The sequence below is a fragment of the Pyrgilauda ruficollis genome, unplaced genomic scaffold, assembly GCF_017590135.1.
Source record: "Pyrgilauda ruficollis isolate IOZ18807 unplaced genomic scaffold, ASM1759013v1 scaffold212, whole genome shotgun sequence".
Lineage (NCBI taxonomy): Eukaryota > Metazoa > Chordata > Aves > Passeriformes > Passeridae > Pyrgilauda > Pyrgilauda ruficollis.
Genome location: NW_024520540.1, coordinates 92193 through 117778, shown reverse-complemented (window position 1 = coordinate 117778; position 25586 = coordinate 92193). Strand labels below are relative to the sequence as shown.

The window sequence follows — 25586 nt, the reverse complement described above, 5'->3', positions numbered from 1 at the left end:
GATGTTGAAGCTATTATGACTTCTTTTTTTGGTAAAGTATTGTATTCTTTGGTCATGAAAGTAAGACTCCAAGTGTTGTCCTCTTCTGTAATGCTGCTTCTCACAGCTTACTCCCTGTAGGTACATTGAGAATTAGACTTTTTGTCTGGTTTTACTGTAGGAAATGACAGCAAGCAGGGACCATCTTCCCTGAAGCCATGTCTAGAGATGTGATGAAGGTCACTGTCACGATCTCCGTAGGTCCCACAGTGTGTGGTGTGGTGCATCCCAAGGATGTCACTGTCAAGGGGGTGCGTTGTGAGTTCTTTTAGCATGCTGCTCTAATACAGCACTAGAGTATCCAGCAAGTACTATTGCTCAGGGGAAATGCTGCTGTCCCTCGAGGAAAGCAACTGTACCTTGTCAAGGCTTTGAGACCGTTGATATTGTAAAACACATGTTCTCTTTGAAATTTTTGTTTTCTTCTTTCTGTGTTCTTTGGAACTCCTGCCATGCAAATCGGTCCTTAAGCAAGTGAAAATTTCCTAAGCCTCAAGCTGGTACAGGAGAGCGTGCATTTAAACCTTGTGCCTTGCTCTGTTCCATCCCACTTCCTGACTGTCTTCAGCAGGGAGTGTGCCAAGTCTGGCTGTGTCCTGCTGCCTCAGAGAATTCCTCATTCCTCACAGTCAAACCTCACATCTGTCTTGGCAGTTCCAGCCACTCCTCCTTACAGCTGCACTCTGTAGCCCCAGGGGGTACCTGCAATTAGGAGCCGAGGATACAATGACAGGGCTTTTCTTGAAGCACACACGGTTTTCTGGGCTGGCTCCAGATTTTTCTCTCTATGGAATGGCATTAGGAACCGTGTCCTTGCTGCAAATGTTTCTTGGGTTGCAACCCTTTTGTAATACCCAGTTCAAACAGCTCTGTCTCATCAGCCCTTCCTTACTATGAGCTTAGGTCAGTGTCAATTCTCATTTTTTTTCCATGTATAGACCAACCAGATCTGTGGTTATCAAAGAAAAATAGGTGTATGTACAGCTTTTCTACAGAATGTAGTCAGTGTTAATTTTAGGCACTAAAATTATGTGTTTCTTGGCATTCAGGCAGCTGAATTGGAAACGCAAAATGAAGAGAACCCTTCGTGTGTGTAATGAAAAATCATCTGTCTGGAAACCTCTCTGGTGTTAACTCATTCAGGATGGAACTTCTCTTTGTTACGTGACTTGTTGCCATGTTAAATATCTCTGTTAAGCTATCCAGACTGATATTCTTGAAGCTAGTGTGGCAAGGATTGGACATTTCGGTTATTAACCATGTTGAGTTCTTCTAAAGGTACTTCCATATCACTGTTTGGTCTTTATGCATTCTTTGGGGGTTTTTTCAGATAGAAACCAGGAAGCTGGGGTTATGTTATTTCAGTCTAACACTACATAGTGAGCCTGGGTGAAAGGCAGGTCTGCTACCCAAAAGCTTTGAGCAGGACTTTGTGCAGCTGCAGGTGAGGTTCAAGGCTGGGTTTAAGTCTTCCCAGAAGAGAAGGGGCTGATAAACAATTATCTGTGAGTAGTAGGTGAGGAGAGTAAAATCTATCCAGAGTAGAATCTACCCAGACAGGAGGAATCTTGCTATGAATCTTTACTATGAATGAGACAGCTCACATACATTTGCTCTTAATGCTGAATTTTGCAGTTTTGATGAATAGAATGACTTGGAGTTTCTTTTTCCCTTCATCTGATTTTTCTCATTTATTTTTACTTTATGTTCATCATGGCACTAGGAAGATCTGTCTTCAGGATATAATTAAATCTGTGAACATTACATAGGTACTGTTAAGTACATATTTTTTAGCTTTTTTGAAAATCTGGAGTGAAACATGAGTTTGCTTACAATGTAGGATTAAAAAAACCCCAACTAGGAATGGAATGATTAAGCTCTCACTTGGGAAATGAGCATGTTAATGCCACACCTTATCCTAATCTCGTTTCCAGATGGACCTGGGCGCACACTACACTGAAGTTACAGTGGCATGTTCTAGCTCTTGACACACTTAATATTCTTCAAAATCTGCTTTGAACCTTTGTTTATGACTTACGATCATTATTTTATGCTTGTCACACCATCCAGTTGTTTTACTAGGGAGTTTTGACAGCAGTTGTACTGCTGGCTTGAAAAATTACTCTTTCCTTAAGTACAAGATAGAACATAAGTATATCCTTAGGTGATCTGCCTGTTATGTTTAACTTTTGATTTATTACTTTCTCTTCTCAAATTTAAGAGCTTGATTATTCTGTGGGGTTTTTTGATGCAAAGAAATCCTTCTAACAAAAAAAAAAACAAAAAAAAAATGCTTCTAACAGTTTGCAAAACTCCACAGTCCAGAAAAATGCTTTGTTTTCCTCTAATGTTGCAGGAAGTTTTGCTTTAAAAAAAGTCCTATAATAGATATAATATAGAGTGTATCAGTATATGTTTGTACAACAGTTAAGATGTGCATGTTCTTGGTTCTTTGAAAAACTAATACGAGATAGAATTTGTTTAATCATGTTGCCCTAGCTTTTTAGGAGTAGAAGGTTATAAATTTTCTTCAATATTTTGGTTGTTAGCAATTGTCTACTTGGAGTAAACTTTTATCTTTAGGTAAAAAGAATTTCTAAAACACTGTAAATTCTTTGCTTTTATGTCTTGCTTTTCAGTGCCTCTGCCTGCTTTATTTGATCCTCTGAGCTGAGGAACTTGTGAGATTTAGAGACCTTAAAATGCACATGGCAAGCAGTGGGAGCAAGAAAAAATATATTTTGCAAAATTTTGAGCTGTTGGTCTCCAAACCTCTGGCTGGCAGTGATTTCTTTGCTCCCCGTTAGTTTAAGCAGATGATACCTCACAAGGTGATGCCTCAATTAAATCTCTGATTTTCTTTTCTTCTAGACTATACCTTCGGTAAAGCTCTGTGGAAGATAGATGTGTGTGCTGCAATGGTGACATAAATATTTCAGAGGACTGGAACAAGTTGTTGAGAATCTGTGTTTGTTTTTCGTGCTGCTGTTGAGAGCTATCTAAGGCAAGTAAACACCATGAGTTTTATCCTGAAACTTCACAGACATTTTCAAAGAACAGTAATTTTGCTGGCCACTTTTTGTATGGTGAGCATAGTTATTTCTGCCTACTACTTGTATAATGGCTACAAACAGGAAAATGAACTTCCTGAAACCTCTTCAGAAGTGGAATGTGGAGATCCTCAACTGTTGCCGTACAAGCTGATGGAGATGAAGACCACGAAGACTGTTGATCTCCTGAGGACAGACCTTGTAGTGCTGGTGTTTGTGGAAAGCCAGTACTCAACGTTAGGCCAAGATATAATAACCATTCTGGAATCTAGCAGGTTTCAGTTCCACATTGAGATTGCATCTGGGAAAGGTGACCTCCCAGTGCTTATAGACAAAAACAAAGGCAAATACGCTCTCATAGTGTATGAAAATATTCTTAAGTACGTGAATATGGACTCTTGGAACAGAGGCCTTCTAGATAAGTACTGTGTAGAATATGGTGTAGGTGTGATCGGATTTCACAAAGGCAATGAGAACAGCTTGCAGAGCTTTCAGTTGAAGGGTTTTCCTTTCCATGTCCACAGCAATCTGGGTATTAAGGACTGTTGCATTAACCCTCATTCCCCACTGCTCCATGTGACTAAACCTTCTAAGCTTGAGAAAGGGCCCTTGCTTGGAAATGACTGGGCCGTTTTCCAGATTAATCACACAACTTATCAACCAGTGGTATTTGCAAAAGTAAAGACACCAGAAAACCTTTCTCCACCTGCTGCTATAAGTGCTCTCTATGCCACGGTAATTCATGACTTGGGGCTCCACGATGGGATTCAACGAGTCCTTTTTGGCAATAACTTGAATTTTTGGCTGCACAAGCTTATTTTCATAGATGCCATCTCTTTCCTGTCTGGAAAGAAGCTCACACTATCCTTGGATAGGTACATTCTGGTTGACATAGATGATATCTTCGTTGGCAAGGATGGAACAAGGATGAACACCAACGATGTACAGGTAAAGTATGTGCACAAACCAATGGTCATTACAGCAAAGTGATTTCTTAATCTGGAAGTGAATAGTTGTTATAGTTGGAATGTCAGGGCTCCACCCTGGAGCTGTTCATATTTAATGCACATGTTGAGTCTTAGAAGCAGGAAGTAAATGTGGTGAGCAACAGTGAATGTCAGCATAAACTTTGAAGAGTGGACTGGGTTATTGGCTGTTTGAAATAGGTTTGGATGTCAGGAGTTGCTTGCTGCATTTCACCTCTCTCATCTCTGTTTTATGAAACTTGTTTGCAAGGAGGGTTTGTGATACTGTTGGTCTTAAAAGCTCATTCTGTCACTAAATGACTTGACAATTTCCATTTTTATGTTTAGAGTTGTACGTTCCTGCAGGTTCTTTTCCACTCTGTTGTGCTGTTCAAGTGAGATGATAGTTGTTGGTCAGTAGCACTAACATCTTAACATTATTTCTTCCTGTAAGTATTTCTTCTGTGCTTCTTGTGAGGAGTGTTGTCCCAAAGCAGGTAGTAGGAGGTCCCTTTTCTGAACTTGGTCTAGAAGCTAAAAATCTGTAACATACTGATTGTTGCCCTGTTTGTGCTAAAAATAAGTGAGAATGTTTTCTTAGAACTTGGTTAATGGGATGAGGAACTGCAAGAAGGAAAGACAAGGACAGCATCGCATGCAGTGGGTTATTTTTGTTTCATTTTTGACCATGTTTTTGGTTTTTTTCAGTGTTAATATACTTGTTAAGCTACAGCAGCAATTCCTTAAACAAAAGGCTTGACCCTGCAGTTAAACTTAAAATGTGCGTTAAAATTGCAGCATACATTCTTTTCTGGAACATCCTCTGTACATGCAATTACAAATGAGATTTGCCTCCTTGTTAAGTAGGTGTTTTCCTTAGGCAAACAAATCATGTGGGAGAGAGCAGAAATAAAGGTGAAGCTTCCTAAGTGGTTTTCCTGTGGAGAGCACGATGGCAGTGTTTGAGTTAGATAAGTGAGCATGCTTGGAGAATCTCCTAAATGCTAACTCAGATGGCAGGAAAAGAGTGAGATCTGATGAACATCACTGGCAGAACGTGTGCTGTTCTGCAGAAGCAACACTTTCTGGTAACAAAGTGGGTGAAATAAAGCCTGGATAAACCAATCCATCACTGTGTTGTGCAACAGCAGTCGGAGACAGCATGTTTTGTATTGTTTCTCTTTGCAAGTGACACCTTAGGATTGTCATTTTAAAATAAGTTAGGATGTTTAATTGCTAGAGTTATATACCAGAAACAGGAGACTATTGAGACAAATTTGATTACAGCAGATACAGAAGGATAAACCATATTGTTTGGGGAAAATAATTTGCAGTATGTCAGAAAGTAATCTTCCCAAAATAAAACTGTCAAATTAAATAGAAGTAATATCAAAGTGGAAATAACTTTTAACTAGGGTAATTTCATTTATACAGGACTGTGTTCTGAAACAATGGAATCTGAAAAAAATGTTCCCTTCTGATTCTTCATCTACTTGTAGTTAAAATGTTGTATTAAGCATGTTGTTATGGCTGTCAGATGCAATGCATCTTCATTACTATTAATACCAAAAGAGTTATCCTCAGTGGCACAATGACATGTGGAAGGAATGAAACAAAATCAATTTGCAGTAGTTGGAAATATGTTATTGTAAAGTGTATTTGCAGATGAATGGCATCTCATTAAACAGGAGTTTTACTGAGTTCTGCTGCAGTGACTGTGACGGAGAATTGGGTGCTGCAAGTGTGAGAAGAGGTTCCAAATGTAGACTTCATATAATTCCAGTACTCAAGATTAGCTCATTTTCACTAAGCTTACATTTTAACTACTGGCAATATAGAATTAAGGAGGATGCTCTTTTGTGATTTAATTTTGTTTGCTATATCTCCTTTTTCATATTTTCTGGATATACTCACAGCTGCTAGGGCTGTGAGCTGGAGGAGAGTAAGGTGAATGTTTCTACCAGTATTCTACTAATGCTAATCAATCTGAAACTAAAGGAATCTCCCAAGAGCCAGAGGACCTCTGTGGTTGGTTCTGGCTGCTCTGTGGATAGGATGGAGTTCAGAAACTGGAGGGTTAATGCAGAACCAGTAGCAAAACTCCGGTGGTCATCTGCTCTAAACCCCCTGCTCAACCTGGGCCATGGCCAGGTGCCTTTTGACTGTCTCCAAGGAGACAGTCTCTCTGAGGAGAGAGATCCTGACTGCATGTAAGATCGTGGTTTCAAAGGAATTTCTTCTTTCTTTGGAAACCTAAAATAGGTTTCCAAAGTGGCCAGAATAGTTAATATTTGGGGGCTTAACCCATTAAATCTTAACTTCCCTCTCCTTTAAAGTGTGTGAATTGGAGTTAAGCACATAGAAAAATTACTATTATAAGGTGTAGTGGTAATTTTTTATCAGTGTTATATAGTGACCTCAGAAGAGGTCAGATTAAAAGCAGGGCTTCCCAAATGAGTGTCTTCTGTACCTCTAAAGAGGAGTCAAAGTGGTGCCACTTCAGCTTGAGTACCTATAGTGTCGGGAACACAAGTGTAAAGAGCCCTTCTGAAAATGTTTTACATAGCTTATCAACCTAAATCCTGTTGTAAATGCTTTGTTTTGTTAAACAGCAGATTAAGTTGATTCTAGTTTCACCACATCATCTTCAATTGCAAAAAAAAAAGGTCCCCAACAACTTGAAGCAATGGTTCAGATTTTTAGAACAAGTACCTGTTAGAGATTTGCCTGTCTCTGTGTAACTTCTGTGCTGATGGAACAAGTTCTTCAATGTAAGAAACTGAGTAGCTGTCACTGTGCATCAACAATAACCATCCATCCTTATATTTATGTACTTTATCTTCCTCTGATAAAATAGAAATAATGGAAGAGAATGTTTCCGAGGTCTAATTGCCTCCCACTTTGAAAATAAGCTTGGTAATAATCAACTCAACATTCATCTTTCAGTCAGTTTTTTCCTTTCCTATTGTCTGTCAGGAAGGAGAGACCATTAGGCTGTGACAATGTTATATTTTATTTTCTTTGTTTCTTTTAGAAAAACTTAAGTGCCTGTGCAGTGCAAATAATTCATTTAAATGGACATAAAGAGAATAATCTATCTAGACATCCACAGAATAAGTTTATCTTAATAGACCATGATTGTCCTGGCTGACAGTCTACTAATTTAATATCTTCATTTGTTAGAGTTACTCTTTGTGAAATTTTTATTACTATAAAGCATTGAGATTTTTTCAAGGGAGAAGTAGATGATAAAAGAGGGGAAATTAAATGTGGGTTTTTTTCCTGATGACAGTTTGTTCCATGCTGGTGGTCTGGCCATCTACCTTTCCCTTCATTTCCCCAATATATGCACTTGCTGGGGTTCCTTGAGAGTTAATCACATTTTTCAAATGAAAAATTAGAACACTGCCAAATTATGTTTTCCTAATAATTAGCTGTGTGAGCTCCTCTTGACTGTCTGGTCCTTTGTGTGCCTTTCAAAAGAGACTGAATTGAAGTCAGGATGGAGATCTCTTCAGGTAAGCCTGACCTTTTTCTATACCTGCAGTTATTCTTTATAATTGCCAAGGAAAAATCTTCATATTAACCATACCCATTATTGAAAGGGGATGATAGATCCTTACCTGTCATTCTGGTTTGGGAGTGCTTGGGCAGTGCATCTGTTAGTGTATCTCTGCATTGCAGTGGGCAATACAAGATTCAGGCTGCAGTCTTCCAGCATTAATCACTGGAGAATTGGAGGAAAGAGCTGTGCCAAACATTGTTGTGATAATGGAGAGGGTTCAGCCAGAAGGAATCAATTCTTAGCCCTTCAGTCTCCTTACAGTCTCTCATCTTGCCAGGATGATGAGGTTTATAAGGCAGACACCTCTAATGGAGCTACTCCTCTAAATTCCCACAGTAGACATAAACACAGAAAAACAGCTCATCTTCAGGGAGGCCCTGGTTAAGTGAACTGCACCTTAAAAGTGACTTTGTTCATAAATTGTTTCCAGAGTGACTAACATCAAATATAAACATTTGTATTTGATCAGATCAGTCCTCTTCCATTTTCCATAGCCAGTGCTGTCGCTTCTTTGTTGCTTTCTTAGTAACATTGGTGGCCTAACCTTTTGTTTAATATAGTTCTGTTTAATAACAGATTTCCCCACTAAGAGCTAATTGCATATTCCCTGCATTAAATTCATCCACATTACTCAGCACTGCTTAAATTATTGCAGTTATTTAAAACCCATTAAGTATCTTTTCACCCTCTGCAGCATGCATGGAAAGAAACCACAACTTCCCAAGGCAAAGCAGACCACTTGGCTATAAATTTTAAAAATCCAGTCATGAGGCCGTTCAGTTTTTTGTGCACAGAAATGACCTAAATATTTGTCTTGGAAGAGAATTTTCCATATATATTGTGTTAAGGCAGAGGGGCTCAAAGGTTCAGGCAGAAAGCCTGAACTGTCAAGACAAAGGATGGTCCCTGTCACAGGAGGAAGTCTAATTCTCTAAGTTAATTGCTTCTTTATCTGTAGGATCACATAGAAGGTTATCAGAAGAGAAATGACAGATGTGTCATCAGATGTGTCAGCTGCAGAACCACAGAGCCATAATTCTTTCCTTCAGAGAGGTTCAAAGAATCTTTTTAATCACATCTTTAAATTACATAAGAAATTAATGATTATGAACTTCTGTTCTGCTAAATCATTCTGCATTCCCAGTTGATTAGCTGTAATACCTGTGTACCATTGTGGAATGTGTCTGCTCTGTGTGTACACACATTCTTACTTAATTTGACCTGAAGCTCCTAAGCTATTTCTTACTCACTTGTTGGAAATAGCAGGTAAAAAGTGCATTCAGTTCTTCAGAAGTGTCAAGAAGGGAAATTACTAATTGGGATGTTGCTGTAGCTGTCTGATGCCCTAGCAAGACTGCTTTGCTCGAGCATATTGTGTCAGCTGCAGTAGTGTGGAATATTGCACACTGTGAGACAGTAGAGTTAGAATTAGATTTCAGAACTAAAATACAACTTTAAAAAAAAGTTATAAAAATAGTCTTACATATTTTATGGGCTGCTACCAACATATAGTGCACTCTACCAGTCAGTCACTGTAACATCTAACTTCTAAATGCAGTTTGGATTATGTGCCAGCCTCTGTGAATTTTAATCTAGTAAGAAAGATACAACTGCTGCTCAGTAGAGCCTAGCTCTTTTTGTTAAAGTCATGCTGATGTTTGAAGTTGAAACCAGGATAAAAATCCTCTCCCAGAGCAAGGGGATGATAGAGGGGCCACGGGGATGCAGACAAGCTGGTTCTGCTTTGAGTATGACACTTCTGGGGCTGCCAGAGCAATTCTGATAATTCCTCGTGGGCCTCTTCCTCCTGTTCTGCACCTGTGTGAGCTGGACACAGCCAAAGCCATGGAATAAGCTTGGTGCTGAGTTTAATTTAGCAGTTTATCCATAGTGGATGATGACAAAAACTGTGCATGCAGTTTTGATATTGCAGTCTTCATTCCTGTAAATTCAGTGGTTTGCATTAGTTCTGCTTTTGATGAAATTCTTGTTTGTTTTATCAGTTATTTTGTATTTGGTTTTCTTTGAAAAATGCATTTCTGGGGTTTTTTTCCCCTCTGTTTAGTTTTGCAATACTGAAATAACTGAATCTTTTGTTTGGTTTGGTTTTGAATTGTAATGTTCTGATACTGTACATGAAAACCTAAAAATTTTTCATGCAGACCTGAGTCTTGAGACAGTGATACATCAAGGATTGCCCCATCTACTACCTTTACAAATTCAGTGGCAGGTAGCTAAGAGAGGAATAATGCATTTGAGTTGCAATTTTTTGTTGTCAGAGAGACTGCAGAAACTGTTTCTTAGCATGGTAAATCCCATGAGGTCTTTGAGGGCGAAGAGGCTGATTTGCTTCAAGCTCTTGTGCCCCAGCACCTGATCTGACTGTTGGTTGTACACTCCTTGATTTCTTCAGGATAGAACCAAACTAAGGAAATCATGGCTTCTGTGGATCTGCTGGTGCTTTCCCAAGTAAGATCATGTGCACTGTGAGTTCAGTCATTTGCATCTTACCAGAAAATCAGAGTGATTTGTTTTCATGTCTAAATTCCCCATATTTCCCTGTGGTGGTGAATACTTTGCTATCCTTAGGCTTAATGTGACAATGGTGTCTTCCTGTTCTCAATGGAGTTTTCTGATTCAAGAGCTGTTTTAAATTAAACTTAAGGAATGACACTCACCTGAGATCAAGTGATCTAACTCTGATTGCTTTCTGGCTTTTCCCTTGACTTAATATATTATGCAGAGATATCTTTACTCTTAAGCATAAGGCTTCCCATCCAAAGGGATCCATAAGAAATGCTTATGTCCAGCCAGTGTGCCAGCCTGCACTGAGATAATTCTTGGTTAACAGCCACATGGTTTGCAAGCTCTGTCTTCCTCTGTGTAATTGAAAGTACACACTTTAGGGAGGTAGGTGAGTATTTTCATGGGCATGATAAAAAGTGCATGTGATTCTGCACACTTTGAGTGTTGTCAGCGTGACCTAAACTCTGCAGTGGTTGGGACCCATCTGCCCATGGAAACACAAGCTGCTGTCCTGTCTTTCAGTGGATTTCAGTCAGTCCCTCTCTTTCCATGGATTGCAAGCTCTGTTGGTCAGAGGCTCTTTTTCTTCAGCAAGCACCTCAATAATACAAACAATAACAATGCATTACAGCTTCCCGCAGAGCTGCACAGATTCATCAGCAGCATACGAGTGGCTGCTGCAAGATTTATTCTGGGCTCTTTCAGTGACAAGTTAGCCATCCACTTCCTGCTGCTAACAGAAGGGAATAAAACTTTCACAGCCAACAAATAAAACCCAAACTGCAGACAGATCTAGAAATCAAAGCCATTACTGGAAAACATGATACCAAAAGTGAGCCTTCCTCCATCCTGCTCTTCAGTCACATCATGGGGCACAATCTGGTGAGAAGAGAAAAACGAGAGTGGAAGTGGGACTCCTAATTCATTAGTTTCCTTTACAGTACAGCAGCATGGGAAGTGGCCTTGCTTGTCCTGTTCAGCCTGGAAGGTCAGTGCAATGACATGACTGATTCTAGGTGGCCATGCTTACAAAACCATGTGAAGGAAAAGCATTTGGTTGCCAGTTTATGTGTAGCCCCTCATGGAATAACAATTCCCTGTCTATTTCCTATTCCAGTTGATTTTCTGTGCACAGACCATAAAAACCTTATGACCAATTTTTAGAAGTAGTTACTTTTTAGGAGATTCCTTCTTTCACTTCGCAGTCCTGGAGATGAATTACTGTTGCTCCTTAAAATGTAGCTTCATATCTGAGATAAGTAATAAATTAAATTTAAAACCGCTTTATATTGCAGAAATTATACTGCAATCCATTTGAAAATAGAAACAGTGGTGAGAACAAATAAAAAAGCCTGTGACTGTGGAAAAGAATGCTCCTCAAATCCATTCCAGCCCAGGTCAGTAAATCCACATGACAAAGTCTCTCCAGAGGAGACAGGTTTGATTTGGTTTGGGAACACTGGTTGCATTTTTGTGGAACAAATAAGCCACAGCCCTTCCTCAAGCTCCCATTTACTCACCTTTTAGTGTTAGCAATGCTAGAAATAAGCCGATAAGCCAAGTGTCTGTTCTCCATTTTAAAATGGTCTTGGACTAAAGATACCTCAGAGTTGTCTTTGATAGAATGCTAATGGCACTCAAAAGGAGGCTGAAAATAAATTTTGCATTTCTGTAAAAAATGTTATTTTATGCTGCAACATGTTCCTCTTATCCCTTGTCCTTTCCCACTGCCATTGTTAAAGGTAATAGAAATGTTGAAAATGGTAATCCTGAGACTCTCCTCAAAACAAGATGAATACTAACATGTATCTAAGTTTGTAATGTAAGCTGAATTTAAATTCAGACAGACCATGAAAAATATTTTACATCAGTGAAGTACTTCATCTTACTGACTGAGGAGATTTCTTGGTTGTGCTCAGTTCTTCACAACTGGATTAGAAATATTTGGAGAGTGCTTAGAGACACCAGAATAGTCAGGAAACATCTGAGCAAAAAAATGAAAAAATAAAGGCTAAAGAATGCAGTAAGTAACGACGACCAAAGCAGAAAGCAATAGGCTGCAGATGTCTGCAGGGTATAAACAGTGAGGATGGATAAAAATATTTAATGTAAGGCATAGTGATATTAAAGTGTAGACTGAGTAAAAGCAGCAGAATAGAGGCTAATATCCAAAAGGAAGTTGAAGGATTGTGTAAGTCTTTAAAAATTAGATTTGGCAAAAGAGTATGAAATATGCTATTGCAAGGAATATAATATTGGCAGGGATTTGTATTAAGATATGTTCTCAGTCTCGTGCAGTAAATCAAATGCAGAGCTCAGATGGATTCCTGTGTGTTGGTTTGAGGCTGCAAGTGTAGTCTTTGCCAGCTGGGACGTTTATCTAGGCACACCTAGCTTTTGTAATCTTGTCTTTTAGGAATGCAAGCACTCCTGAAAATAGGTAAGATGTGCATTAACACTTGTAACAAAACCATCCCCCTCCCCCGCCCCTTTTTCACAGAAGTCTTGGGATTTTCCACATTTACATCCTTTAGACTTGGTACTATGTGGGAGTCAATGAAATTGTCAGAGTTCTTATTAACTTGAAATAAGTTTTTATGTTATTTCTGTGTTGGCTGCATATAATCATGAAAGTATGACTTGAGAAAAGAGGTGTATTTGTTATTTTGTGGAAACTTCCTCTTGGGGTTTTTTTTGTAATTTCTTTGATACCAATGCTGATGTAGCTGGGGAATTTCATTCAACAGCTTTAGAACTACTCATAAAGAGAAGGACAAAACCATAAATTGTGACCCTTGGCTGGTGAGCAAGCTGAACATTGAATTCCCATCTGTATCTTACCTGGAGCTTTCAGACAGAGTGAGAAAATGAAAATTTTTTTGTTAAAGATTGTTTTTTCTGTCAGTAAAGATGAAACAGAAAAGGAGCTTTTGGTTTTTCTTAGCTCACCTGAAACATAGGGACAGAGGTAGAGAGCTATTTTTATTCAGAAAGAGTATTAGAAGCAGAGGAATCTTTTGGGCTCTATTAGGAATAAAAAGAACATCTAAGAAGCATTTGTGAATGAGCTATGACATCGATGCATTGCCCAGCACGTGCAGTAATCTTTATTTAATATGCCAGTAATGTAATTTTGTTGTGCTTTGCTAAGCAGGGAGAGCAACCAGATTATTTTTGTTTTTATCTAGATTACAGGGTTTGAGTCTTCATTCATTTGCACTCTTTGTTCTCCAGTATGTAGAACTCAGCATTAACACAAATATTGTGCTTTAGTCTTACCTGGGGGGAAAAGTATCAGCTGAGAGGCGAACAAACCCCAAGGTGTTTCTCTTTGCTTGGTGTCAGCATTTTAGACGTAGCTTGTCGTCTCCAATACTTCCAAGGTACCTAAACAGCAGCTTGTTATACCTTGGTCTGTGGAGTTGAGTTCTTCTGTAATCATGTAACAGGTTTGTATTGTAAGTGTGGCCATTTGTTACTCTGTGGGAAAACAGTGTCAAAATTTAAATACTTTGAATTTTGTGTGAATTGGAAAAATAGATTAATTTCACTCACTCGTGAGCTCTGATTGTTTAGATAATTATATAGACCAGACTTGAAATCTTATTTATTTAATATTGTGCTGAGCAGGAAGCACAGCCTGTAGGCCTTTTGGGGATAAGTGTGTCTTAGTTTGTCCAGGCTCAGGCTTTTATGTCCAGAGAATATTGGCACTGAAGATAAAAGTAAGGCTGAGGTTTTTCCAGAAGGCCATATTCACACTCTCTTGGATTTGATATATGTAACACTGGTACTACATTTTTACTTTCATTACCTAAATAAATGGGTCTTTATTTTTTTATTTCACAGTCTGCCTCTGTCAGTCCAGGAATTAAATTGAAAGACGGTGGATTTTTATTGGACATCAGGAAGGAGGGATTTTTGCAGTGAGGGTGGTGAGGCCCTGGCACAGGCTGTCCAGAGAGGCTGTGATGTCCCCTTGAAGTGTCCAAGGCCAGGTTGGATGGGGCTTGGAGCAACCTGATCTAGGGGAAGGTGTCCCTGCCCTTGGCAGGGGGTTGGAGTGAGGTTACCATTCCTTTCTTATCTGGGTAGGATGTGTGGGGCAGAGTGGGAAGGGAAGGAGGTGCTTTGGAGATCTGACATGGACAGCAGGTCATACACAGCAGCAAGAAAGGAGCTGCAGGCTATGGCACCTTGGGAATAGCAGTTTTGGAATCAAATTTGTGGTAAACTGTGTTTTACAGAATGTCACCTTTTGTACAGGAGCCATGGTGTATAGGTAGGCTTGAAACTGCACCTCTAAGGTTCGGTGCTTTGGGCAGAGGAACGTGGCCACAGACCAACTTGCCAGAGCAGAGCTGGTGCAGTGCCCCAGCTGCAGCTGCCTGCACATCTGCTGAGCCCCGAGCTCTCTGCTGCTCAGAGACTGGGCCTTGATCTTCTTCCAGAGCTGAGCCTCGCACGTGTTCCCAGCCACTCGCTGCCAGTGGCAGGGTGAGAGGGGCCAGTCAGGAATTGGGATGTGCTGCAGCCCCGGAGCTCGTGGGCAGCCCTCCTTGTCCTGCAGCCAGATCTGCCTGCTGGGCCTGCTGCCTGCAGTGGGAGCTGCAGCTGGAGCTGGCCTGTGAGGAAGCATTAAATAAGGAGCAAATGTGCTGTTGATAATGAATGTGGAGCTGGGAGCTCGGATCACAACCTCTGTCCTTTCTGAGCTGGGTGACTATAAAATACGTGTCCAGTTAGACGGAACAGCCATGGCACTGTTTGATCTGTGACAGAGCACTGTGCACCCTTGCAGACAGGATGTGAAGCTGCAGAAGTGTGGGTTGGCTAATGAGGGGTGCAGAGGTGTAATGCCTAACATTTCCTGGGAGCCAGACAAATGTCAACACGAATCAATGAACAACCCTTAGAATTTATCTGCTGCTGGTGGGATGCAATGGAGACAAGCCAGACTAAGCAGGCAGAGCAGAGTGGCCCAGAAGTGACCTGGAACAGCATCTGAGGGATGGCCTGTCATGCTCAGGGCTGAGGCAGCTCTGGGGCTGGGTGTGACTGCAGCTCAGGAGTGCTTCCACTGGGGGTAACAAACCTCACATTGCCTCTGTACCGACCATCACCAGATGACAAGAACTTAAAAATACCAGGATATTCTAAATGCACGTTAGAGCCACTGTGGTTTTACTCTGAGTTCTGTAATACTCTCAGAATTCACCTCTTAATACTTGGTGTTACATAAGCAGGTCAAGTATTAGGTAGAAATGCAACCAGCAAGATTTCTATTGAAAACTGACCAAAATCCAGGAGAAAATAGGTAGCAGTAGGGTGTTTTATTAGTTCTGTTTCAACCAACTTGGGATTTTTTTGACCTTTAATTAAAAGAAATGCAGGATTTTATTTCTGCTAACTGCAAAATAATGAGATCGTTTAGCTGTTTAGTAACAGTAACCTCTTTCATCTAAGTACAGTTTAATTAAGAGCTAATAAAGCTGAGGTTCAGACAGAACCCTGAAAACAGCATGCTAATTACTTTGCTTTATTAAATACTATTGGCACCAAGTATTTATAACCTTCAAGTTACCTTGCCGTAATTAGCTCAGTTCTCATTAGCTGGTACCTCAGACTCCAAGAAGTGAGAAGTTGGTGAAGGAAGTTAGAAATATTTCTTAAATCTCTTGGTTGTCCAAATGATTTACCTAGTTGAAAGAGCCTAATTACTTCAAAATATGTAATTGCAGTATCATCAAGATCATTATTGTATGGGATAAAAAAACAACTCTAAAGGAAGACCTGGTGGCATTTAAAACAGTGCATCCTGATGAAAAAACTTTTTATTGAAATCATTTGAGCAACATTTTCAGAAGTGGCTCTTTATATTTTAAGGATCCTTCACTAGACACATAAGTTTGAACCCTAAGGTGAAGTTGTGGCTCCTAAATTTTTTTCTTCTATTGGACACTAAAAAACTTAGGGTGTACATAATTGGGCACCAGCTGATACTTTATTGACACTTAGAGGGAAAATTGGGTTACCTGTTCTCTGCCAGCAAAACACTTTGCAGAAAAAGCCAAAAGTTTTCTTTGTTTTTTCTCTTGCCCTCTCTGTAGTGTCAGCTCTGCTAAGAGAGTGCACAAAGACAAGTGAAGCTTTCTTGTCCTTTTGTCTGAAGGCTAGATAAAATGTTTTTTCCAGGTACATCTCTATACCCAAAGCAATTATTCTTTCTCGCGCATAGATTAAATGTGTATGGTAATGGGTGTCAAACTGCTAATCTTGGAAATCCAGAAAGAGTAGTTAATTGCATTTTAATGATGTTCCAAAATACATAATTTATCATGAAGGAATCATTTTTCCTCAGAAGCAAAACAGTCAAATAAAATCCTGATTCCCAGACACTTGGGCTGGGCCTTCACTGAGGCTGTCTTCTGTTGCTGCTTATCGTGCTGCTTCCCAACACCCCAGGATCTGCAGGAGGAGGAGGTTGAGGGAGGCAGGTGGTGTGCCAGCACCTGAGCAGCAGCTTCTGCTGCAGCACTCTCAGAGCAGGAAAAGGCAAAGTGATGTCCCAAAAAGTGCAGAGTAAAAGGACATTGCATCTGTTACAGCTCATTGAACCTCTCTACACCAAGAGCTCCACTCAGATAATGGTTTTACTTCTGGTTCTTCCCTCTCTTGCAGGGGTTACAGAAGAAATACAATATGGAAAAATTAAAGTTGCTTCTGAAAAAGAGCTCCCCTAGAGGGGCTTGCTCTGCTTAACTCAGGTGCTTTCACATTGCACTTTCTATTAATTTGTCCTTCCTTTTCAGAAGGTCCTTGCCTTTATTGAAGAGCCAACAAAACATCAAAAATTTTACTCAAAAGCAAAATAACTCCTAATTTAATGGCCCCTTTGATAGTGTTTTCAGACAGTAAAACAAGCAAGCAAGTGTTGAGAGATAACATGAGATCTGTTCCCCAAAAAAAGGAGGAGAAAGACTCTGGAAAATGATGAAGCTGCCCTTGCATTTGTTGCTGACATGAAAACATGTACTGATGTGAAGTGTAAGATGTTAATGCTGCAGCACTGTGAGGCTCTGTCTGCTTGCCAATTTAGTTGAAATGTACGTGATTACAAATAGAATTACCAGCTTATTGAACTATTTCTCTTTTCAAGTGCCTGAGTTCTTTAGCAGCTTTTCAGCAAGAAAATAGTCATAAATATGTTGGTGTGACTGCACAAAGAAGGCGTCATTCCTCTTTGGTGAACCAGAGTTCAACAAGGCAATCTTGATTTATTCCTTTGATCAGTCAAGGCTTTTGAGTCTGAATATTTGTGTTGTTGTTGAAGAAATTACAACTGTCTCTTTGCTGAAGACAGGCTGACACTTGCAGCTTTTCTGTGGCAGGCTCTGAAGTGAAATCACATTGAGGTATTTGAGGGCAGGAGTCAAGATGGCTTCCTGGCTATGGAAGTGGGAAGCAGGTTTGAAGATGGGAATTTTATTCTTGGCTTTTCAGCTGATTTACTTCAAGAAAAGCTTTAGACAGTCCATGTCATCTGGCCATGCCTCTGTTCTCTGTTTGAGAGATGAGAAAGTCTGTTTTGCTGTCAGGATAACTTGTGTCTATCCCTTGATTTGTAACAGGGCCTTTTTCTGAGATTTTGATTTTTACTATTAGTAAGAAGATTTTTACTATTAGAAGAAAGGGGTCTTTCATCACATATTGAACACTTATATTTGATTTCTGGCACTAGGAATTTCCTAAACCTAGTCTGTGAGCTTAGGAAAACTTCAAAAGAAAGTACTCCATTGAAGCTGTGTACATGAAAGGGATTATACAGCCAAGGTGTTTTATTTTCCTTATAGTACCAGCAGAAATATAACATGTACTAAATAATTATTTATAAACATATGAAGACTTGACTAGATGATTCTAAAATATAATCTTCAGTACTGGTGTATTTATGTAACATCTCATGCAGATACCCAGAGGTGCTGTTCATAAACAGTTATAAAATATCCAGAAAATACCAGCAGTTTACCTTCAGCTTATAAACAGCATGTAAAAATGAAATTTCAGGCTTTTAGTCTCCCTACATTTCTCTCTTTCTGTCTTTCTGATGGAAACTCACAGTAATACACCCTGCCATCTGCTACTGTATATTTTTCATGAGTTTTAACATTTTGTTTTTAGAACCTGAAAGATGAGTAAAATGTCAAGTCGCCCAGAAAATAACCAATAGGCACGACAACTCAAATGTTAGCTCAGTTTGTCTACCCAGAGTGGTTCACAGCAGATCTGTGGCCTCCCTCTTTGCAGGCAGAGCAGGTACACCCTTGGAATTAGCTGATATGCTCCCAACACAAGACAAGAAGGTAGGAACCACACCGGCAAAATTAATTCCTAGGGAAGAAGTGAGCACTGTGTTGCATTGTTGCAGAAGTGTCTTGGGCCTTTTGCCACCTTTCTCCCTCCTCCCCTTTAAAAGCCTGTTTGTCATTCTAGTTTTCCATCCTGCTGGGTGGAGACCAGATTGGGGGTGACAAGCTGGGAAGGTGTTAGGTGTTAGAAAGGTACAGCATAAAACCTTCAGCTCAAAAAATGCTCCCAGCTCTTAATGTGGAGGGACAGAAGTGAGCAGCCCTTCATGCCACCTGGCTGTCAGCCTGTGTTCAGGGTCCCTTCCCCTCAACAATGTGTCCCCTTAGCACAGGAAGGGAATAGCTGGATTTTTTGCCTCCTACCTTTTTAACCACACAGAGATAAAGTTGTATCATTGAAGAGGTTCCAAGCAGCCCGGGGTTGGTTTTCATTTAATTCCTGTGCACATTTGCTGCCTTTCATTAGAATAAGAAGCCTCCTTGGAGATCTTTGCACTCTCAGCCTGTGCAAAAGCTCTCGTTACAGCATTGCAATATTTTTCTCTTAATATTCATCTTCGTAAGTCTGGAGCTTGGTTTCAATTATCTCCATTCTGTGCTTCATTGTGCTCATTCCTTTAGAATGTCTCTTGTTCACAGGACAGTTTGCAGGCTTTGCCATGAAAGATGATGATCTTTACCAGGTGAGCCCTGGGAAAGACCTGAAAAAGAGCTTGTATGCTCTAATAAGGTGGATATTGCCTCAATCTGTAAAATGGGTCATATTTTAAGGAATTGTAAGTTGAGTGTACTGTGCTTAATACCTCAACTGGTCTGGACTTTCTAGTATTTTGTTTTCATTGGCATATAATTGTAGGCAAATCACTTATGTAATGAAAATGTCCAGGGAATGTAATTAAAATTACTGGATCATATTTTTCAAGGCACTAAGTTGTCTTTGCCCTTCAAGAGGGCATTTTCTTCTTTGCCTGCTAGACCTTTCAACCTTTGAAAATCTCCAGTCATTTTAATCTTTTTTGTGCAGTTAAATGCATTTCCCATTCATAACACAGTTATGTTTCTCTGACAATAATAATGTTTTCAACCACTTTATTAAAATCATTGTGCTATACTATATGTTGACTTGGAAAACTTTTCTATGACCTTTGTTCATCTGTTTTGTTTTTGCTTTGCAAAGTTTGGAAGGCTGGATTTCTGTGTTCCACCTGGAAGACTGAACAAGAGAACAGCAGGGTGTAAGAGTCTGGGAGAGAACTCCTGAATGTGATATGTAAATTTTAGGAGTAACAAATCAAGAATAGCATATTGAAACCAATGAGTGAAGCTGTACCTGATGAATAATGCTTCCCCCTTCTTCCTACGTGCTGTTATTTTGTTTGTACTGCTTTAGTGCAAGTACACAGATGCTGACAGTCAGTATGCTCACTGTCTGAGAAATGAGTCAGAATTTGGGGGAATCTGCGATCCAGTTCTTTCATGTGGAGTAGGGTTGATTTAGCTTCTTGCTGTCTCTTTAGATTTTTCTTTTTGCCTTGCCCATGATTTTGAAACATGACTGAAATGCTGTGGATGTACTTGAGCTGATGCAGAGAAATGTAGCTCTGACAGTTGCTCTTCACCCTTGTGAATGGAGCAGTGCTGGGAGGCACAAGAGATCTGAAATGAATTCCTGGCTGTGGCCCAGGTTTGCTGAGTGACTGGTGGAAGGTTTTTTCTCTCTATGTGCCTTTGTTTTCCTATCTCATGATTCAGGGAGTAACCCGGCATTTAGTAGCTGGTTATCTTCATGAGGAAAATGATGGAGTTTTCATGCGGTCTTTAATCTTTATGTGCTAGTAAAAATATCTGTACTTCTCTGTCATACATAAAGAGCTGTTTTTAAACAGCAAAACCAATTGAAAAGGCACTGTAAAAATATTTGTATTGTTATATTAAGTTTGTGTGCCAGGTTGGGTTCTCTACAGATATGTTTATATGCTGGTTTGCTTCTTTTTCAGGCCCTGCTTGATACTCAGAATCTTTTGAGAGCCCAGATTACAAATTTTACTTTCAACCTGGGATTTTCAGGAAAATTTTATCACACAGGTAAGAATCAAACACTAAAATTACTTTGATTTTGATAGTGTTCTGCCTGGCATGAGGACAAGTAGGAATGCTGGAGTCTTAAGGGCTTTAGTGTGCTGTGTTCCTGCATTAGTTGCTGGTGTGGAACAGATTAAATGTCTCTCCCCTTTTATTAAAATTCAGCTCCTTTCAGTCTACTTTTGAGTGGTGAATTCCACCAATCACATAAAATTTTGTATTGATTTCACTGAGGGATCTGTTGAGCCTACCACAGTTCATCCTTGTGATTGTTTCATCTCTACTTTAGAAATACAGTAATATAGATATTATCCCTTAAAATAATTTTGGTTTAAAACCATATAGAAATAGGCGAGATAAAAGAAAGAATATTAAATAGGATGTGGGCCAGCCAAGTGGTCCTGACTGTCCCATTTTCTCACCAGTGCCTCAGCAGGAAGTATTTTAACTGGTCACAGTTTATTATGTTAATATCATTCTTACTGTTTCCAGTGTCTGTAAAAATATAATAAAAGTAGAAACTTTACTTCAGAAATGTATGAAGGGGTTTTTTTTGTTCTTTTTTTTTTTTTAATTTCCTCTGCAGGGACTGAGGAGGAGGATGAGGGCGATGACCTGCTGCTGAGATCTGTGGATGAGTTCTGGTGGTTTCCCCACATGTGGAGTCACATGCAGCCACACCTCTTCCACAATGAGTCCTCACTGGTGGAGCAGATGATCCTCAACAAAAAATTTGCCTTAGTGAGTTATATTTTTGCATTTTTAATTTAGGTACTCAGAAGCCATTATTCTATTTAGACTGGAGAAAAAAAACCCCACGTTTCTGAAAGAATAAATACTCCATTGAGAGGTAGCAAATGACTTTGTGAAACCCACTGGATGTTAGGGTTAGGTAAGTGTACCACATTTTCAAAGATGCAGTTCTGCAGTGATACCTAATAACATCTTATATATTCCCTTTGGATCATCTTTATGTACACTTGTTTTGAAAAGCATTGCCTTTACTAATTATTTATTCACAGCAAAGCTCTGAATCAAAATGTTTCAGCGAGAATATAAGAAAAAATCAAAACAGATTTTAGGTCTGAGGATATTGGAGAAACAGATCACAGATAAATTCATACAATAAACCAAAATTGCCATACATAAAACGTGTTATTTGTCTGAAGAGGGGGTCTGGTGTTAAGACCTAATTGTATCAAAATATCTCAGCAGACATAACTTTTTTGCTGAACTGCTTTTGCTCTTACAACAGCCTAATTTTACTTCTTCCTTTTCAAAATCCACTGGTTGCTCTTTAGCTGGCATGTGATGGCTTTGTTCCTGAAAGGAGCAGGGGGATTTGAAATACCAGAAGAACAAAGAATGCGCTTAATGGTCATGTGTCAGTGAGTGTAGGAGAACAGGATAGACCTGACTATCAGCCAATTAAAGTTAGTATTGGACATCTTGGCTTTTAAGTGAGACACATGCTTTCTTTCAAACAAAGACTTCACATAGCTTGCTGTAAATTGTAGTTGTACTGAGTACAGGACAGCTCTACTTTAATGTTTCCTTTCAAGAAAGCATTGCAGTAGGTGTTAGATTCCTGAAAATTTAAAAATCTTGTGTCCAAAATTGCACTTTTAATATGGTTCTGTGTACTGGTGCAAGCTCCACTGGAAATAAAATGAGTCCTTGTAGTTCAGTGTGACCTAAGACATCCTCTGGGATTAGCGTGCAGGATGTAATCGTTAGAGTGTTATAAGGACAATGCAGTTTCAACCCCGGTTTACGTAACTTCAGCAATTGCAATTTTCTTCACTACATTCAATGCTCTTAATGCTTACAGATACTTGCTATTAATTTTTTTCATGTTTAGGCAGACAGACATGAAGCTATTCACTGTGTTTCATCTGCTCAGAGGATTTAAATTAAAACAGAGAGAAGCAGCCACTTTTTTGAAAGAGGCCGAAATTGCCGAGGCCTCGTGCATTTTTCATTCAATGTGTGTGTTGTGTGGGAGATGCTCAACTGGGGAATAACAGTCAGTGAGGAATAATGGAGACATTAATTCATTGAAGATGATAGGCCCCTTATTAGAGTGAAAGATTTAGATTACATTCTTATTACTGTCTATTGTGAAACTTGAGGGGAGAAGCCTTAAAAATCAGGCTTTTGTTTATAGATAAATGAAGGAGATGCAGTGGGATGTTAGAGAATGCAATTTCGTACATGATCTGTGAATATTTTCCTTTCTGATGTTTATGCATGCTTAAGGGCAGTAAGAAAGATAAAAGGAAGAAGAATTGGATTATCTGTGATGGAATTAAATCGTGTAAAGCGGTGTAACTGACGGAGTATCTACTCTTTATCTGCTCGTGCAGTACTATCAGGAGGGCAGATGTTACTCATTCCTGGTTGGCATGGTGCCTTTTTTATGTGCCATAAATTCCTAAAGGGAAACAAGAATGTCACCATTCTTTAAACATAGAGAACTCAGGGTTCTCTACTGTGATTGAACCAGGCGTGTCTGTTACACACAATGAATGGTTTTACTAACATCACACACCCATTTTTCTGGAGATTTTCATGTTCCTTAGTACCTAGTTTATTCAAAGGAAGAGGTCCAGGTATCAGCCAATGCTTTGCACACACAGTATGATTAGGAGATATGGTGAAGGTGACTGTATCAATTGAAGCCGTATTAAAAACTCTAAGAATTCAAAGGCAGTGCAAGGGCAGTCCTCCTAAATCATGGCAAAATGCTATCTTATGGACTGTGCATTCCTCTGACCAGACTATGAAGGAATATCTGCTATATACTGTTCCTTTGAAAAGTAACCTGAAGGAAAATGCATTGGGTGTGAAGAGAATGTAATGGCACCAAGGTATGTGCACACCATAAATGCCAACAGTCTTCAAAAATAGGCAATGTACTACAGAAGGGTTTACTGTACAGCATCTGCCTGTACACTGTTACAAGGGGTTATCTTTCTTCCATTTTTAACATGACACTGAAATAGTTAAGCTGGATTTTGAAAATGGATTTGTCTTTTGCATGGACTAGAGGGAAAATGCAGTGACTCTGAAATTCAGCTCCTCGTCCAAGTAATTGGGAAGGGATATGTAGTGGAAATTGTGGTTTTGTGGTTGTAGCTGGCAAATGCTACGTGTTGTGTTCAGTATGTGCCAGACATTATCTCTCTGAAATCAAAGTTTGTGAACAAATTCCTTGCAAGAACTTGAGTGTGTGCAGCTTTCTGTTTCATGTAGATCGAATTAACCAATGTAAAATGCATTTATATCCTTCTTCCCTGCCTACTCACAAAAATATTTTCTAAAAAGGGTTTTGTCTTAAAATCCTTTCTTCTTCACCACGCTGCCCTCCATCTCCTTCCAGATCATCATATTTTGATGTTACTGTTATTTGCATTTCAGACCTGTTTCAGACAAACAAAGCATTTAAGAAATGCCAAAACAACAAGTTTCTTAAATTTTTGAGTGTAGCCATTGTTCTGTCATGTTTTAGGAACATGGTATTCCAACTGACTTGGGCTATGCAGTGGCTCCACACCACTCAGGAGTCTATCCAGTACACGTTCAACTTTATGACGCCTGGAAAAAGGTCTGGAACATCAGAGTAACCAGCACAGAAGAATACCCACATCTGAAGCCTGCAAGGTATAGACGAGGCTTCATCCACAAAAACATCATGGTGAGTTGTATTGCTGATGTTCATTTTGTTCATCTGCCATTTCATGAACCATTTCCTTTTAAGTGGAAAAGCAGGGTATCCTGAGAGTTCACACTGTGAGAAGCACGTATTGCTGTGCATAAGTAGCAAGGTGTATTTCACAGTGTCTTGTTAATTAGAATCAGTCTGTTGCTGGTGATGTTTCTGCTGATGAAGGTGGCATCCAGGCACCCTGCTGACAGCAGTTAACAGGCTGTTAACTGTTCTAGTCCTGTGGTTAACGCTGGTTCAGAGAGCTCAAGGAAAAAGTCAATTTTGCATCATTTAACACAATATGCTGGGTTAGATTTCTATCAGGTTTTTAATTTGCATGGTAGCATTAACTGCAGAAGAGTATTGCCGGGTTATGCCGGCAGAATCTGGATCCGGGTGGGTACGTATTTTTGTCTACCCTAGGAACTGTGCATGGTTGCCCTTGTTTGGCTTCCTGCCTTGCACAAATGCGGACTAGGCTTTGCAGCCTGGTTTAACCCAGAGCCTCAGGAGCTGCAGGGAAGGAAGACACCCCCCACACCACCTCCAGGCTACCAAAGTGCTCTCAAGCCCCACTGTTTTCCTGAATTACATAACTCCCGGCACTGTCCCTGACAGCCACGTGTGCCAAAGGAAGGGCTGGTACCCAAGTGACACGGAAGGCGTTGTGCTGTTGCCATCAGGGCACTGGGGTGGAGGCTATTTCAGGTTCACATCTCATCAGTATTACCTCAGAAGTATTTCAAAACAGCTTTCCAAAATACTTGGTGGCATGTTCCCAAGTAACTTTCTTTTGGAGCGTGTGGGAGAGCAGTGAATGGAGGCCCTGTTGTACCTCTGGCTGCAACAGGCACTTTTGGGAGGTCGAGAGCCTTGGCACAACACTTAGAACAGAATTCTGGTATTGTTCTTGGGTTGCCATGGATACCACTTTCCTGAGCTAAGTAGTAGTATTTTAACGTTTTGATCTATTTTTGGGTGAAGCAAATGAAAATGATCTCCAGAAATCTAGGAACAAAACTGACACCAATATAGGGCTGAGCTACAATTTGTTCTCCTCAAAGCAATCACTGCCTGTGAGAAAATGGGTTTGTGGATGTGCTTAGGGAGCACAAAGCATTTGGGGAAGACAGATTGACTCAGAATCTACAAAAATCCCTTCCATAAATATTTGTAAAAACACGTCATTTGAAGACACATAATGAGATTTAACACAGGGACACTGCAGCCAAAAATCTATTTCCAAAACCAGTCATATAAAACCACCTGTTCAGGGACTCT

The 25586-nt window shown here is 39.8% G+C and overlaps 1 protein-coding gene across 1 annotated transcript in view; it reads left to right on the top strand.

The window, feature by feature from the left end:
* The first annotated feature begins 3056 nt into the window (after positions 1–3056).
* Positions 3057–25586, top strand: part of LOC121353942 (bifunctional heparan sulfate N-deacetylase/N-sulfotransferase 3) — a 42386-nt gene continuing 19856 nt past the window's right edge. The window contains exons 1-4 of the mRNA XM_041468166.1: positions 3057–4037; positions 20512–20599; positions 21183–21337; positions 24108–24293. Of these exons, the coding sequence (XP_041324100.1) occupies positions 3057–4037; positions 20512–20599; positions 21183–21337; positions 24108–24293 (1410 nt within the window). The remainder of the gene's footprint in view (positions 4038–20511; positions 20600–21182; positions 21338–24107; positions 24294–25586) is intronic.